General features: G+C 41.9%; 1 protein-coding gene across 2 annotated transcripts in view; it reads right to left on the minus strand.

Annotated features, from left to right (window-relative positions):
* LOC127452612 (plectin-like) overlaps positions 1–18,453 on the minus strand; it is a 214,622-nt gene that overhangs the window by 40,446 nt on the left and 155,723 nt on the right. For both annotated transcript variants that reach the window (XM_051718223.1, XM_051718222.1), the window contains exons 3-8: positions 18,340–18,429; positions 15,762–15,839; positions 14,880–14,972; positions 11,966–12,132; positions 6,344–6,459; positions 5,862–5,968 (exon numbers count right to left, since the gene is read on the minus strand). In XM_051718223.1, the coding sequence (XP_051574183.1) occupies positions 5,862–5,968; positions 6,344–6,459; positions 11,966–12,132; positions 14,880–14,972; positions 15,762–15,839; positions 18,340–18,429 (651 nt within the window). The remainder of the gene's footprint in view (positions 1–5,861; positions 5,969–6,343; positions 6,460–11,965; positions 12,133–14,879; positions 14,973–15,761; positions 15,840–18,339; positions 18,430–18,453) is intronic.

Below are 18,453 nucleotides of genomic sequence, written 5' to 3' on the forward strand. Positions count from 1 at the left end.
AACTGCACTTGGGTTCTTCATCTTCACGTCTTCGTCATTGCCAGCAGCCAGCAGCGTTACACTTTTACTATAATGCATAATTTGAAAAACGTCATGGTTACTTGTGTAACCTCCATTCCCTGATGGAGGGAACGAGACGTTGTGTCGATGTAGTGACACTAGGGGTCACTCTTGGGAGCCCGAGACACCTCTGGTCTTTGATAAAAGGCCAATGAAAATTGGCGAGTGGTATTTGCATGCCACTCCCCGGACATACGGGTATAAAAGGAGCTGGTATGCAACCACTCATTCAGGTTTTATGCTGAGGAGCCGAGACAAGGTCCGGCCATTTCAGCGGGTAGTTCAGTGTTGTGGCAGGAGGGACACAACGTCTCATTCCCTACATCAGGGAACGGAGGTTACGCAAATAACCATGACGTCCCCTATCTGTCACTCACTCGACGTTGTGTCGATGTAGTGACACTAGGGGTCCCTATACGTCGTGGCCTCTTTTCTCCTTCTTTTTTTTCACTCTCTAAAAAAGAAGGGGGATTATCCGACTGGGCCGCCAGGTCTAATCGGGGGGTGTCCCTCCCAAGGGGAGGACACCGCGGAGACCACACCTCGCCCAAAGAGAGGGGGGGATATTTAAGTGGAAAATACGTCACATGGTCTTGCCGACCATGTGGAGAGTCTCATGGTAGATCCTACCCAAAGGGGGAGGAGTTACTACAAACATGGAGACTGGGGCAGAGGGGGCTCTGCCGAAGGAAGACGCAGTTTGCCAACAGGGAAACTAATTAGTGGAAGATATACATCGCATGGGGTTACCTTACAGGGAACCACCACATGCGGAGCACCTACCCCAGAACAGGGCTCTTAGTTAGCACATGTACTGGGCCGGCAGCGAGTCTCTCCGAAAACTCGACTGTCACAGGGCTCGGAGGAAGTCAACCAGGAAACATAGTTTGTGAACACTACTGGAAATTAATGGTGCACGTCTTCAGCTCAAAAGAAGTGGAAGGCGCTATGTGCAAGCAATACACCCGGCCGGCTATCCCGGGCTTATCCACTTGTATTGTGTGCCACTACCTGGGACGAAACTGGTTCCATCCGGAGGTTGTAGAACCTTGCAAAGGTGTTGGGTGTTGCCCAGCCTGCTGCTCTGCAAATGTCTGTTAGAGAGGCACCCCTGTCCAGGACCCAGGAGGCCGCTACACCCCTGGTAGAATGGGCTCGTAGCCCTACCAGGGGCGGCATGTCCTGGGCGTGATATGCCATAGCTATGGCATCAATGAGCCAGTGGGCGATCCTCTGCTTGGAGACAGCGCTTCCTTTCTGCTGTGCACCAAAGCAGACAAAGAGCTGCTCAGAGATTCTAAAGCTCTGCGTGCGATCCAAATAGATGCATAAAGCACGCACCGGACACAGCAACGATAGGGCTGGGTCTGCCTCCTCCTGGGGAAGCACTTGCAGGTTCACCACCTGATCCCTAAAAGGGGTCATGGGAACCTTGGGCACATAGCCCGGTCGGGGTCTCAGGATCAGGTGAGAGTAGCCCAGACCGAACTCCAGGCACGTTTCTCTGACAGAGAACACTTGCAGGTCTCCTACCCTCTTGATGGAAGTGAGCGCAGTCAGGAGGGCAGTCTTTAAGGAGAGTGCCTTAAGTTCAGCTGACTGCAAAGGCTCAAAGGGGGCTCTCTGTAGACCCTGAAAAACTACCGAGAGGTCCCATGAGGGAACTAGGCGTGGTCTGGAGGGATTCAGCCTCCTAGCGCCTCTCAGGAACCTGATGATCAGGTCGTGCTTCCCTAAGGACTTACCGTCGACTGCGTCATGGTGTGCTGCTATGGCGGCAACGTACGCCTTCAAGGTGGAAGGGGAAAGCCGCCCTTCCAACCTCTCCTGCAGGAAGGAAAGCACTGATCCGACTGCGCATCTATTGGGTCTTCCTGTCGTGAGGAGCGTGAGGTCTGAGAATCACATCTGGGTGGGCCAGTAGGGTGCTACCAGGACGACCTGCTCCTCGTCCTCCCTGACCTTGCACAGGGTCTAATCACTGGGGGAAACGCATATTTGTGCAGGCCAGGGGGCCAGCTGTGTGCCAGCACGTCTATGCCAAGGGGGGCCTCGGTCAGGGCGTACCAGAGCGGGCAGTGGGAGGATTCTTGGGAGGCGAACAGGTCCACCTGTGCCTGTCCGAATCGACTCCAAATCAGCTGGACCACCTGAGGGTGGAGTCTCCACTCTCCCCTGAGAGTAACCTGCCATGACAGCGCGTCCGCTGTAGTGTTGAGTTTGCCCGGGATGTGAGTGGCTCGCAGCGACTTGAAGTGCTGCTGACTCCAGAGGAGGAGATGGCAGGCGAGTTGTGACATACAACGAGAGCGCAGACTGCCTTGGCGGTTGACATATGCTACCATTGCCATGTTGTCTGTCCGATCTAACACGTGCTTGCCCTGGATCAACAGCCGAAACCTCCGCAGGGCGAGCAGAATTGCCAACAACTCGAGGCAGTTGATGTGCCAATGCAGTCGCAGGCCCGTCCACAAGCCAGTGGCTGCGTGCCCGTTGCAAACAGTGCCCCAACCCATTTTGGAGGCGTTTGTCGTGACCACGATGCGACAGGAGACCAGTTCTAGGGGAACACCTGCCCGTAGAAATGAGAGGTCGGTCCAAGGGCTGAAAAGATGGTGACAGACCGCCGTGATGACCACACGATGTGTTCCGCGGTGCCATGCCCATCTCGGGACTTGAGTCTGAAGCCAGTGCTGAAGCAGTCTCATATGCATCAACCCAAGCAGGGTGGCTACCGCTGAGGATGCCATATGCCCCAGGAGCCTCTGAAAAAGTTTCAGTGGAACCGCTGTTTTCTGTTTGAACGCCTTCAAACAGGCCAGGACTGACTGGGCGCGCTCGTTCATGAGGCGCGCTGTCAAAGAGACTGAGTCCAACTCCAAACCGAGGAAAGAGATGCTCTGAACTGGGAGGAGCTTGCTCTTTTCCCAGTTGACCTGAAGCCCTAGTCGGCTGAGGTGTGAGAGCACCAAGTCCCTGTGTGCGCACAACATGTCCCGAGAGTGAGCTAATATTAGCCAGTCGTCGAGATAGTTGAGAATGCGAATGCCCACTTCCCTTAACGGGGCAAGGGCTGCCTCTGCGACAATCATGAAGACGCGAGGAGACAGGGACAGGCCAAAAGGGAGGACCTTGTACTGATACGCCTGACCCTTGAATGCAAACCGAAGGGTCTGTGTCGAGGTAGGATCGAGACGTGGAAGTATGCACCCTTCAGGTCTACCGCCGCAAACCAATCTAGATGCCGGACGCTCACCAGAATGCGTTTTTGCGTCAGCATCTTGAACGGGAGTCTGTGTAAAGCACGTTTCAGTACTCGCAGGTCCAAGATTGGCCGCAACCCACCGCCTTTTTTCGGTATGATGAAGTAGGGGCTGTAAAACCCCTTCTTCATCTTGGCCGGAGGGACAGGCTCTATTGCGGCCTTCTGTAGGAGGGTAGCGATCTCCGTGCGCAAGGTAGCAGCGTTTTCGTCCTTCACCAAGGTGAAGTGGATACCGCTGAACCTGGGCGGGTGCCTGGCGAATTGAATCGCGTAGCCGAGTCGGACAGTCCGGACCAGCCATCGCGACAGATTGGAAAGCGCAATGCATCCAAGTTCCATGCAAGGGGGAACAAGGGGACAACGTCGTCAGACATACCGGCAGGTGGGGCCTCGCGGCGGGGCGGAGCTCGAGGTACCACACCACGTCGTGGCCATGCTGAGTCTAGGGACATCGAAGCACTTACCTGGCTCCTTGTGACCAGCCCTGGAAAAGCCTGGGGGGCGGAAAGACCACCGCTGGAGCGCCAATCCCGCAAGGAAAAACGCAAAAGATTCTCCACCCAGCCCTCCACCGAGGAATGGAGTGGTCTTCTTACCAGCTCCAGGTGAGTGGGTTTCTTCGACCCTGGGTCGCCCGTCTCAGGGGTGCTTTGACGACCTCCATGGGTTCTTAGTGGCCGACCATGAGACGGGTGGCGTCTGCTTCCTGCAGTGGGCTCCACGCCGGGGCCGGCTGAAGGGGCGGGCTGCGGTGGAGCCTGTGCAGTCACCGCAGGGGGATGCCCTTGGCGATGAGCAGACGGGGTGCGGGATCTTGAGCCACGCCGGGGCAGGATATGCCGGATAGCCTCCGTCTGCTGCTTCACCGTCGAGAACTGCTGGGCAAAGTCCTCGACGGTGTCGCCAAATAGGCCAGCCTGGGAAATGGGGGCAGCAAGGAACCGTGTCTTGTCGGCCTCTCCCATCTCGACCAGGTTGAGCCAAAGGTGGCTTTCCGCCCGAGAGACCGCGCCGTGACCTTCGTCGCTCAGAGAGCGAGGTCGGTCGCCAAGCGCAGTTCCTGCATAAGATCTGGGGTGGAACTGCCCTCGTGAAGTTCTTTTAGCGCCTTGGCTTGGCTTGGCTTGGCAGAGGTGGCTTGTCCAGCAGCGCTGTAGGCTTTAGACGTCAGAGATGATGTGAACCTACAGGGCTTGGACAGGAGCTTTGGGCGTCCACGCCAGGTGGCGGCGCTCTGCGGGCATAGGTGCACCGTGAGCGCCTTATCCACCGGGGGAATCAACGTATAGCCCCTGGCCGCCCCGCCATCGAGGGTAGTGAGAGCGGGGGAACTGAGGAATTGGGCCGGGAACTGAGGAATCGGGCCGGGCAGTAAAAGGCGGCCCCCACGATTTCGTCAGCTCCTCGTGCACTTCCGGGAAGAAAGGCATTGGAGCGGGGCATGGCTACTTTGAGTGGCGCCGCGAGCCCAGGAACCAATCATTGAGCTGGCCTCATACCCGTGGGTAGAAGGACCGAGGCGGGGAGCCACTGGGGTGGCTTGCTTTCTTACAAAAGCAAGCCGCGACCACAACGTTGCTATGGTTGCCTACTGGAAAACTGCAGCCAAACGTGTAATGAAGCATGTAATTTCGTTTTGCAAAAATGTTACCGCAGTCAAGTAATGTTCATGAGATCAGGCTGATTTTGGAATACCCATTTAAATGGAGCTTGTTGTGATTGTCAAGTTTGTGTGATATAGTATATTCCAAGTCATTGCTAAAAATCTTCCCATTCGCTGTGGCTCTCAAATGTAATTTTTATTTCTGAATAATCAAATTTGGCGCATCATGAACGCTACGAAACATGAGCCAATTGAGTTCGCTATCAATGTCTAACCTGGCACGATGCATCTTGACAAGATTTAAAGAGCTCTGGAAGAGGGGAAGACTTTTAATTTATAATTGAAATACTGGTCTGTTCCTAAAACTGTTCTATTGATTGACTTCAGATGACTTGAAATACAGTGCACGAGTCGTTTGAACTACTTTCACTGGGCTTTTTTTTGTCATTTTTTCAGCTTGACAGCCTCAGTCCCCATTCACATGCATTGTATGAAAAAAAAAAAAGCAGCATGAACATTCTGCTTCTCTGTTAGTGTTCCACGGAAGAAAGAAAGCCATACGGGTTTGGAATGATATGAGGGTAAATGAAGAAAGAATTTTCAGATTTGAGTGAACTATCCCTTTAAGATATCTTTGTTTGCAAGAGTTCCATTAAAAGGACATGAAAACAGTGCCAAATGAGGACGCATCTTTATTGTCAGAGAGAATACTGATACTGATACTATTCAGCAATAGCGTGGGAATGGAAAAAGTCAATACGGAAAGTCTTAAGGGGCCTCATTCATAAAAATGCTTAATCTTATTAGATTTTGTTCTATGCCTTAATGATTGCACTATGTGCTGACTGTCTTGAGTGGGAAGCTGGATTACTGAGTGGCATATGGACAATTGCAGCATGCTCTTTTTAATAAAATTATGAGGGAAAAACTCACATTGGCTTTGACGCCATCCTGGACATCAGGAACACGTGGCATAGCATCATACAGGGACGACACATATGTGATTATTGACTTCTCGTCAGGATGAGGCACGTCCACATCTGAAAACATATGATATAAAAATGTATCCGCATTCATGAATAGTTGTTTACATCACATGAACATTCATCACAAAGCCTGAGCCAGTCAATAGAGTACAACAGTACTCTACTTTCTGAGCCCAGCGCTCAGAAAGTATATTTGAAGTGTATTACAAAATATTCAAACATAAAGAAATAAATAAGTTGTTTGAGAGTTTATGGATAATGTCTTGATTACGTCATTCACAATGCTTTATGGAAGCAGGCGATCACTTTGCTGCAATTTTTATTTCCATGTTAGAAGTGATCTCTTTTCAGGAATATAGGTAGTGTAGTTTCGATATAAACACATAGAGCTAGCTAAAGTTCATCTTGCAGAGCTTTATTTAATCTTACCTTCTGGGTCAAGCAGTCGTGTGACCCCAAGTTCTTGCTCTGCTACTGTAAACGCCTGCTCCAGGTTCTCCAGGTTGGTCTGCTGGTAAACCTTCGTCATGTCAATGAGCCTGGGCCTGAAGTAACACAGATACACAATGCCATGAGAAGTTAGTGTGTAAACAATGCAACAGAAAGAGTGTCCAAGTCTTGATCAATTAACCCGAATGCACTGATGTATACAGATTCTGTATTCCCTGTACTATGAATTCAAATCATAAAATTAAATGAATTATGGAATTATACGAGATTGAACAAACGGTGCCTTGAGGCAGTCAATGTATTCAAATCGTACAGGATAAAATAAGTACAGTCATATTTCATTATTAGAAAGAGGGACAAAAGGAGTTCTGTATACAACAATAAATCATTTTTTAAATTGTATTTAAAATAAATAAATAAACATCCTTAAAACAAGATACATTTAAGCTAATTTGACATTTTAAGCAAAACTGTGTAAGATAAGACTTATTTTCAGAGAATATTGTCTTACCTCATTGGCAATTTTGTTAGATTTAATGTTATAACAAGGAAATACAATTTGCCAATGGGGTAAGAAAAGTAAACTTGTAAAACTATACAGTACTGTTTTATTCATTAACATTAGTTAATGCACATTTTTTTTTACAGCATTTATTATTATTGGTTAATGTTAATTTATCAAAATACTACTGTTCATTGTTTTTATTGTTCATGCAGGTTCATTACATATTAAAAATGTTAACATATACAACTTCTAATGTAAAAAATGTATTGGTATTTGCAGAAATTAACATTAACCAATATTATTAAATTATATATAAAAATATTGTTCATTGTTTGTTCATGCTAGTTCATAATGCATTAAGTAATGTTAATGCATTAAGTATACACAACTTTTCATTTTAAAAATGTATCCGCATATGCCAGTGTCAAAAATGAACTTTTACATTAAGGGCCAATATTTTCCCCCTTGATTTTCTTTTTGAGGGCATTTTTTTTCTAACCGTTTAAAACATGAACTGTCACATCCGTTTATGTCAAATACTTTAATTTAATTAATTCTTTAATACAAACTGTCAAGATTGAAAATGTATGACCTCTTAAGGCGTACACGGTGTTGAGTGATCTCCAAACTGATATTTTCCAGTCGGGAGAGATCACGTGGAAATCGTTGGTGCTCGTGTGGTCATGGCTCGCATCATGTGAGATGAATTACAAGTGGAGCCAAGCAGCTTACGAGCAACTCACAACCTCCCAATCATTTTTACAACTGTTGAAAAAATGTGTCCGCTGTCAGCTTGAATTTGTGAGGTGTGTGCGGTTGAACGAGCCAATTTGGCGATCTACCTGAAGTTGACCAATCAGTAGAAGGTGTTACAACTCAGACGATTAATGAAAACTGCGTGTTCATGAAACTTTTACACGTTTGGAGAAAACGGTCGTGTTAAAACTGTTTTCCCATATTATTCATGACCACATCATTGGGTAGGATTCTTTGCTCTTCAAACAAATCATTTGCCATATGGGTTGCGCTCGAAAATATTTATCTCTCTGATGGAAAAAGTTGTAAAATTTACGTCATGGTCTAGTTTTATTCGTCATACTTGCATTCATTTAAATTCTAAGGCGACATTTAGGGAGTATAGCATCTGATATGTTTCAAGCGCGAGTCTGGTGAAACCAAGGACTTCTAGGTCAAAAGTTCTACCTGTCAATCAACCGCTGTGCTAAAACAAGATTTTTAAACTTTGTTATGTGCGGATTTAAAGTGCATTTACATGGACAAGACCTCACGAATATTCTTCAGCATGTCTGCTATCAACATGCAAGCAGTGACAGTGTGACACAGATGAGAAGGACGTAGCCTACTGTACATCTAAACCTGAATAATACAGGTTGCCTACTCCACTAAAATTACTCAGAATTCTGCATTAAGCATCATGTTTGCGCTTAAATTAAATCCAAGTATAACCGACAGAAACGGTGTGCAAATTTTGCGCACTTTCTTTTTAATCTTGTTCATTTTGTGCACTTTATTATCATGCAGTAACACACTGTTGTTATGATTGATGTATGCAGTCATGAAATCACACAGCCTCCCTTCGAAATCTCAATCTTTCAAATTTCGGACAGCATTAGTAATAAGTATCCTTTTTTTTTTTTTAAATCGACAGATGAGTTTTCAGCTAATGCAGCCCCTGGCCATGCTAGTCTTCTTTTTTATTTCTAAATCGCAAGCTACGAGGAATGAAAGCAATGTCCTCCTCTAGCTTTATGTCTTATAATGATAAATAGTGGAAAATTCATGTGATTGCTTTAGAATTCGCCAGGTCGTCAAGTCGTGTCGTGTACGATTGCACCTATACGATTATCAGATAAACTGACTTGTAACGTGTGCAGGGGCTCACGACCTCCCGAGTGTCAGAACTAGCACTGTGTACGCCTGGCTTAACCCTAAGACTTAAATCAACATCAACATCAACAAATTTTATGACATAATATGTATAACCAGGACTATAATAGAATATTAAGAACTACTGTATATATTGATTCCAGCCAGGTCTTCTAAGCAACCAACTGGCCCGGTTGCTAGGGTGGGTAGAGTCACGTTGGGTTAACTTCCTCGTGGTCACTATAATGTGGTTCTTGCTCTCGGTGGGGCGCGTGGTGAATTGTGTGTGAATGCCATGGAGAATAGCGTGAAGCCTCCACACACGCTATGTCTCCGCGGTAACGCGCTCAACAAGCCACGTGATAAGATGCGCGGATTGACGGTCTCAGACGCGGAGGCAACTGAGATTCGTCCTCCACCACCTGGATTGAGGCGAGTCACTACGCCACCACGAGGACATACAGTGCACTGGGAATTGGGCATTCCAAATTGGGGAGAAAAAAAATAAAAAAGAAACTACTGTATATATGATGTTACAATAATAATAATAATAATAATAATAATAATAATAAAATAAAAAACATTTTGGGGCATTTTTGTTATTTTTGGTGTCATTTTTGCCCTGTGCCCCCTTAATTTCTGAACCTGGTATATGCAGAAATTAACATTAAACAAGATTATTAAATTCTGTAAAAGAATTGTTCATTGATAGTTAACTATTGTTTTAACTGATGTTAACAAATACTGTACAACCTTATTGTGAACTGTTACCAAAAAATTTCAAAAGTAAAATATATTCTCAGAAAACAGAATATATCTAGAATAACAGAAAACTTGCTTCAAGTAAATGTATCTTATTTTAAAGATATTTTTACTGGAAAACGAGGCAAAAAAAATTGTTCAAGAAAAGTGTATTTTTACAGGGTAAAATGGCCACCTGCTCCATAAATCCCAAATAACATTTGTGTCCTGAGGGATGGAGTCATAACTGACATGCCATAAACACCCAGAGAAGGGAGGGGTGGTGAACGACATAGTGCAAATAAACTATACACATTTAAACCAAATGATTCCTACAGTCTCAAAACCATTAGATTCTTCATCACTGAACTTCTACATCAACAGAATGTTATAAATGGACTTGAGCAAGCACACCCGGTCAGCTCGTTGACATGTATTGTAGAAGGTATGACAAAGTAGTCTCCAGTGTGGCACGAAGAGTCTGCCACCATGGTCAGATCTTCCGTCCTGAGTCCTCCATGGAGCTGCCTTAGATACCTCACAGGTAAATAGTTAGCCGAGCTCCAGCCTGTCCCATTTTCTGTCTGAAAGTCCTGGCTGGAGTGAGCACCTGGACAGTGGGAGCCCCGGCCGGAGTCCAGGGAGCTTTCTGAGGGGATATCCTCACAAATCATGACCACCCGGTCCTCCATATCACTCACAGAACCCACAGTACTTCTGGAACCCGTCCGACGCTTCACGAAGGACAAACGTCTCTTCATGTTGAGCATCATTGTGTCTGACGGGAGTGTACCTTCTTCTCCAAATTGATCAAAATACTGCTTCCACAATACAATACTTGATGAATTCTCAAACATTAATATCTCCTCTCCATGGAAGTTCTGATATTAGTTACTCTTCTCCTGTTTCTTAAATCCATTTCGTCCCGGGGAGCTCGAAAAAAGCAAGCTAAACTTGAGTTGAAGTTATCGTTTTAGGCTGTGCAAGTGGTGCTTTTCTGAAAGCAGGCAAATCTGACATGTCCTGTGGGTATTTCTGGTTGACAAAAGCATGAACTCTCCCACTATAGCTCAGCAGGGTGTACCCAATCTTTGCAGGTACATGTCAATATTTTGGGAAAGGCGCCCTGCGGCGAGGCCTGTCTCTCAGCTCATAAGGACACGCCTCACTGTATTTCTTTTCAACTCTCACTGTAAGTTTACCTTTACTGTATGCCTCTTTATAAAACTTTTTTCTCATTCAGTACCTTCCGGCCCTTTATGTATGTATTATGTATTTTTTCTGCCTTTGTATATATGGCACACCCTGATTGCAGGTGTGGCATGAGAAGACAGTTTTTCCCTTTTTTTTTTAAACATGTTCCAGTTCATTTGTTCCAGTGAAAAAGTGATGTTTCTAAATTCTGCTAATGTTCAAATTCACTTACTGTACACATTATTAAAGGAATAGTTCATCCAAAATGACAATTCTTGTTGTTCCAAACCGTGCACTATATTCCAAGTATTATAAATCCATATGATGGCTTTATGTGTGAATTAATGTCAGAATTAAAGTTGTTATTCACTGAAAATCTTCACCTCTGCCGAAGCTCTCAAATGCCACTCACGTTTGTGTAAATTTAAATATAGTTTGATGCCCTGTTTGATGTCAATTACATTAAATGCCACATGTTGAATTACCGTTCATTGTGCACAAATTTTGAAAATGCAGAAGCGTGAATGAGATTCAAAAGCTACAGCAGTCAAAAAACTATAATGAATATAGCTTACAAGCTCAAAAGTAGTCATAAAGACAACTTTTATGATACTTAAACATACTTTAGCATAATTTTAGTAAGCTTGACAGCCCCTGGTCACTATATGGTTTGATTGTATGGAAAAGAGCAGCTTTTGTGTTCCACAGAAGAAAGCAGTTCACACTGTATGTGTTTGGAACAACATGAGAGTTAGTAAATGATGACAGATTTTACATTTTTGGCTGAACTGCTGTAAGTGAGATGCCAGTTCAAACTGTCAGTCTTGTGCACAAAGCTGATTTGACATCACTCAGGGCAATTATCTCTGCTAAAATATGAACTTTTTACTCCTTGGCATCAAGGACAAGTTTGATCAAGAGTGAAATTCAAAGTTGAGTCAGATTAGTCGCTTGTTAACATATTGCTATATTCCAACGTCATCTGATACTTTTCAAATGAACACTGTCATTGTGACTGACAGTAAGACCCTATGAATAGTCATAAAACCTTCAGGAAAAAAATCAAACGACAACCTCTGCAAAAAATATGAATTATCTGACTATTTACTGTGGCCCCAAAAAGTGTTTGGACACTTACGTAAGCCACAGTTTAAATGTGTGCATGTCTTTGTATTATAAAACAAAACATCAAACAAAATGCCATTTATGAAAAACCAAAGCACTTAAGAGCAACTTAGGAACTACACAAGCTACCATGCTAACAGTTTACTCACTCGTGTTTGTGTATAACAGCATTGAAGAGTTTTCCGTCCCTCCAACTAGTGGTGAAGTTAACACAACGGATGCCATGGTAACCCTCCACCATCCGCTGAGACCAGAGGAGCAGTTTTTCCTTCGCTGACATGTCATCTGACTGACCGTTCACCTGAATATCTGAAATCTGCCAGAGTTTATGGATTTAGTGACACGTAGTAGAAGTGCAGAAAGATGCATTGTTTAATTTTTTGCATGCCAAATCAATAAATAATCAGAGGGGTAGATTTATCACGCATGCTTTTAAGAGATGGTTTTTTGCACTACAATACAAACACATCAAAACGTCCCACTGAATACCATTCACCTCCTGGCTCTGAGACCCTTCATTCCACACAACTGTGAATATAGGTAGAAAAACATGGCACTGCATGGAACGGGTTTCCCACCAGTGTTGGGGAAGCTATACTTTGAAACTGTAGCTTGTCAAGCTACAAGCTACCCAAATATTTAAAAAGTTAAACTACAGAAAAGCTACCCTTTTGAAAAAATAGTTAGCTACATTACAATTACTAGCAAAAAGTGGCTAACCACTGTACACGAAAGCTATTTTAAGGGGACAATTTGCTTTCAATTTCACGATTTAATTTGATTTATAAATCATAACAGTATTTATCTGACATAACAGTGACAATTTCAATTCTCGTGACTGCATCAAATTTGAACACATACATTTTTACCTTAAATATAACTACTAAAGCTAGAAAAGACCGTAATTTGGATAACTGAATTGTAACAAAGTGATGAACTGAAGTATTTAAATACACATGAATTTTGTGCAACACAACGTGACAAAAACAGCAATGTGGTGTTTTGTTATGCAACTTGTTAGAAAAAAAAAAAAAACATACTGTAATTGGAAAAGCTAGACTATTTTGAAAACAGCTAAACTACTCTCACACTAATGATAAATGAAGTTAGTGACACCTCTACTTTTAGTTACTCTCAAACACGTTTTAAAACTGATATTTGAAATTACATAAAAATAATATATATACCATCTAAGTTCAACAATCATTTAATAATGTTGTAACACTTTACAATAAGGTTCCATTTGTAAACATTAGTGAACAACATTAGTTAACATGAACTTACAATGAACAATACAGCATTTATTAATCTTAATTATTGTTAATTTCAATTTTTTTTATCAAAAGTTCTATTTGTTAACATTAGTTAATGCACTATGAACTAACATGAACTAACAATTAACAATTGTATTTTTATTAACTAACAATAACAAACATTAATAAATGTTGTAAAAAATGTATTGTTCATAGTTTGTTCATGATACTTTATGCATTAACTAATGTTAACAAATGGAACCTTATTGTAAAGTGTTACCAGTAATGCTTAATGTTAACCAGGCTAGAAAATGAGCAATCAAGAGGTTGCAAAACCAGAAAAATCTTAAAGTAGTGGGTGGGAAAAAGTGGGTAGTAGTGGCAAAAAGTATGTGAACGCAGACGCTTCTAGTTACGCAAGCTCAATACGCAGCTGACCACAATTCATAACACAACGCAAGTATGCGCTGCATTCTCAACGTTGCCACAAGGGGCGCTATAGTGATACGAGTGTTAAAGGAATAGTTCACCCAAAAAAAATTAAAAAATGCCATTCCAATTTCTAGGCACGGTCATGATTTCTAGCTCGATTACACTTCCTAGTGCATGACGCATGCACAGAGCACTAGATGACGCTAGGAATTGTAATCAAGCTTGCAATCATGATCGCCAAGAAGACTGCTGATGTCAAGATTTATGTCAAAAAGTTGTTCTCACTCAAAACCGCTTCAGAAGACACACTTTTATGCTGCCTTTATGTGCTTTATAAAGCTTCAAAATTTTGGTCACCATTCACTTGCATTGTATCGACCTACAGAGCTGAGATATTCTTCCACAAATATGTTTTTGTGAGTTCTGCAAAAAAAGAAAGTCATACACAACTGGGATGGCACGAGTGTGGGTAAATAATGAGAGAATTGTTATTTTTGGGTGAACTATCCCTTTAACTGTCCGATCCTATGGTGAGCTTTTTCTTTCAAGCCAATTACTATCATGGCAGAGCAACGGTTTGAAGAGAATATTGCTGAGCAAATAAGTTAAAGTCAATATATAAATAGCAACTTATCAGAATAATAACACATCCAGTTTAATAACATAAGCAGCATACTGGTTGAATTTGAGTCCGTCTCATGGCAAGACTGTAGTAGCAGCTGTAATACACTGTATTATGCAAAGAAGAAAGTTTTTCTTTCTGTTCAATTGTCATGTCTAAATTAGGGTGGGGTTTTAATTGAACACTTTGGACAACAGATTCACATAAATTAGATCTCAAGAAATTAGTCTGGAGATTAGATTATGAAATAAGATTACAACAGAGAATCTACATTGGTCATGGCACCAAAGACATTGAACAGATTTGTGTTTAGTATGCTATATTTAAAGGTATTAAGACCATTGTGGTTGGTTGAATTGTGATGAATATTCACGATTCAACCAATGATTGATTGAGGCAGGTTGTCAAATCTAATTTATTTAATTAGGAACACGTTTGATTACATGAGGCAGACAATGGTTTGGAGGAAAAAAAAAATCTTCGACCGCACTGATGTTTGATTGGAAGGTACAGAGGCCCCTAAAAGTATCTGTATACTATTACAAAACATACTGTATAATGCAAAGAAGCCTACATTTTAAGTGTGGCTGGAGTGTCCAGATACTTTTTGTGGGGCCACTGAATATAATAAAATATAATATAATACAATATGACCCAAGAAACCCAAAGACAGAAATGATTGGCCAGACTGATTTGGAGCCCAGGAAAAGGAGGTAAATGGTAAACCGGAAACTCAACACTGACAGAATGGGAGACCTGGAAGTGGAGGATGATGGTCCATATTAGACCCAGTGTCAGCTTGGGGTTTCCATCTGCAATGTCATCATTCCTGATATTCACCAGCTTGACCTGTGAAAATCAGAGGAACAACATTCCACATTTGGTGATTTTTTTTTTTTTTTTTTTTTTTTTTTGGAGAGATTGTCCTATAAAACATTTTGTTATACAAATGACTGTTTAAGTTGTTAAAGGAATAGTTCACCCAAAAATGTAACTCCAAAATCACCTTCATGTCACTCCAAACCTATATGACATGAAAATACATTGTGAAACACAAAAGGAGAAATGTTGACGAATCTACTGGCCACTCTTTACATATAATGATATTGAATGGAGACTCTGGCTGTTGAGTGGAAAAAGAATAAAACAGCTCCATAAAAGTATCATAAAAGTAGTCCATGTGACTTGGGTGCTTTATTCCAAGTCTTCTGAAGCCATACAGTATTTTGTGTGAGGAACAGAGCCAAATGAAAATGGCTATTCACTTATAATCTTCCCCTCCAATGAAGCTCTGAAATAGATTTCAATGGTCGCATGCACAACAAAATGGTGCATCGACGTCAAGCGTCATTGGTTCTCACGTGTCTTGTGAACAAAAGTCATTAACGTCAAACCTGCAGACGCAGACATTTACAGCGGAAGGGATGATTTTTGGTGAAAAATTTATATTTTAAAGTTTAAAAGGAAATTTCAGTCTGTTCCTCACACAAAGCACACATAATAAACCCATTTATTTCCATTATATGGAAAAGAGTGACCAGGATATTTTTTATAAATGCACCTTTTCTGTTCCACGACGATGCATAGAGAGCATTTTTGGGTGAACTATTTCTTTAAGAAGTTAAATGTGTCTTTTACCTGCCGGTGTCTGAGGAAGTCCAGTGCTATCTGTACATTCTGAAGTTTATGAAATCGCATGCGTCCTCTCTCACGAGGCTGTGGAGAGACACAGAGGGAGGTTAAGACATGTATTAAGGTACATAAAGAAACACTGAGGTGTGTCGGTGTGTGCCCAGAGAAGGTGGCAGTGAAGGAAGACATAAAAAATGCAAGAAACAAAGGCTAAAACTCGTAAACATTGATAACAGGAAGAAGACATTAAGACTAAACGATGGCCATAAAAGTGATGATGTTTTGACCTCAGGGATGTCATATGGTATAACACTGTGGATGAATACTAATAGACTACCAACTGTATGTATTACGGAAATCAACCCAACTGTTTAGTTGGGTTAAACCTTTAGAACCAAACACTTAATAGGTCTGACACAACAAAAATTCACAATCTTAAAATGCAATCTTGAACTAAATAGGTATGCCTTACACAAACATTTAGTTTGGACCCACTAACCCATTGTACACATACTGCTCCAAACTAAATTTTTTATTACATTTATATGGAGGTATCTGTTTAAAAAAAAAAATTGGCCAAATTGGTCACACACCCAAAATATGATTACAAGGTTTATATACAAGATGGCATAAAGAGAAACAGCATCAGTCATGTGCAAGCTGAACTGATTAAGAGGCAGACAAAGGAGCTCAACTACTTGATCTTCATTCATTATGTTATTCTTAACAGCAAACTGGCAAAATAAAAGTCCCTAACTTTAGAAAATAAGCATGCATTTATTAACTTATTTCAAAGAAGACAGTCATAGTTTTATGTAAGCACAGAACTCTTAAATCCTAAAGTCTCTTAACCATCAGCTGCCAACTTGTTAATTGCTCAGTAATTTTTTGTTTATTTTCATCAGCTGAGATAACACACATTGTCCTTGACACCTAGCATTGTATAGTTTTCCTTAAAGAAAAGTTCACCCAAAAATTTAAAATCTGTAATTATTTTGTCTCCCTCATGTCATTCCAAACACATATGAACTCAAAAGGAGAATTTTTAAAGAATCTGCACACAGTTCTTTTCCATACGTCAACAGTACATAGTGACCATGTATGTCAAGTTCCAAAAAGGACAATAAAAAGCAACATAAAAGTAGTCTATACGATTATGTTTTATAATTTTTAAATCTTCTGTAGCCATATGAGAGCTTTGTGTGAGGAACAGACCATTATTTAGCTTGTTATTCCCTGAGAATATTCCCCTTTACTTCAGTTCTTAAAATTCATTATCCATTTCACATATTAGAACTGGTGCATCACATTGGGTTGTGACACATGTGAGAAGCAGTTTTGGCATCAAAACCATTTTTTAAACATGAGCGGTTCTGCACATTAGATTTCAATGTGGAGGGGAAGATTATCAGTGAATAACAACTTAATTTTCAATCTGTTCCTCATACATAGATATCGTATGACTACAAAAGACTTGTAATATATATATATATATTTGTCCTTTTTGGAGCTTGACAGCTCCTTGAATATCTCCTTATGTGTTCCACAAAAAAATGTATATATACAATAATAATAATTAACAGAATAAGGGTTTGGAATGACAAGTAGGTGGGTAAATAATGACAGATATATTTCATTTTTGTGGTTAACTATTCCTTTAAAATCACTGAAACTTATACAGCACTCTTAGAGAAGGAAGCAAATTAAAAACAAGACTGCAACAAGACTGGTGGATGTGACATCATGCACAGGCCAGCCACAGTGAGTGACCCATGCCAATGAAGCATCTACATGTTAAACCCACTCACCAACCGTACGCTCCGCACAACGTCCCTCTCCCGCTGCTTGACCCAGCAAGAGAAGCGCAAAAAGGGCAGACACAAGTCAAAGGGCAAAGGTCAGCAAAGAGATGGGGGGGGGGATGGTCAGGATCAAAGGAAGATGGAATGATGATGAATACATAGCCATGACATCATGTTATAGAAATTGCACTCACAGAGAGCAATTTCTAGCAAATGAAATATTGTAGAGCTCAGCTTTACCAGAAAAAAAATTATATTTACTATAGAAATGCTCATGATTTTTCCATGACATTTTAAGATTTTATTAATTTACATTTTTCATGACAGTGGGAACTCTGTGATAGGCAGAGGAGGAGGATGCCACACAGTTTCAAAAGAAAAGCCAAAGTGTCAGGTTAATGTCTCAGTAATATCATGGAATGATGTCAGGGTCGAGATGGCTGGAATATCTGAACCCAGTATTTTGGGTGTTTCAACAAAAGTTTATACTGTATAGTAGTTGGTATAATTTACATCTTTTGATTTTATCCCAAGGCATACATCATAAATATGGCTGAGTGTACAGGTCTCTGTTGACCTGGATGTCTAGATGAAAACTTTGGATTTGTTTGAAGGCTAGGGGGAAGATTGGAGGTAAGAAGGTGGAGTTGGAGAGGTTGGAATCAGAATGAGATTAGTGATATGTCTTCTTTTGGTTAGCTGATTTTGTTTTGGCTGTGCTTTATTAGCGAAGGCAAGGTACTCTGCACAGAAGTCAGTGTGAGGCTGTCAGTGAAACTCACCAGCGTCTCTCCGGACAGCACCTCCAGCAGGGAGATCAGGTTATGTCCATCCCGGAGATCTTCATACAGGTCATTCACATGACGCTGAGCCTGAGGGGTGGAGAAAGGACAATG

Source organism: Myxocyprinus asiaticus, chromosome 15, assembly GCF_019703515.2.
Source record: "Myxocyprinus asiaticus isolate MX2 ecotype Aquarium Trade chromosome 15, UBuf_Myxa_2, whole genome shotgun sequence".
Classification (NCBI taxonomy): domain Eukaryota; kingdom Metazoa; phylum Chordata; class Actinopteri; order Cypriniformes; family Catostomidae; genus Myxocyprinus; species Myxocyprinus asiaticus.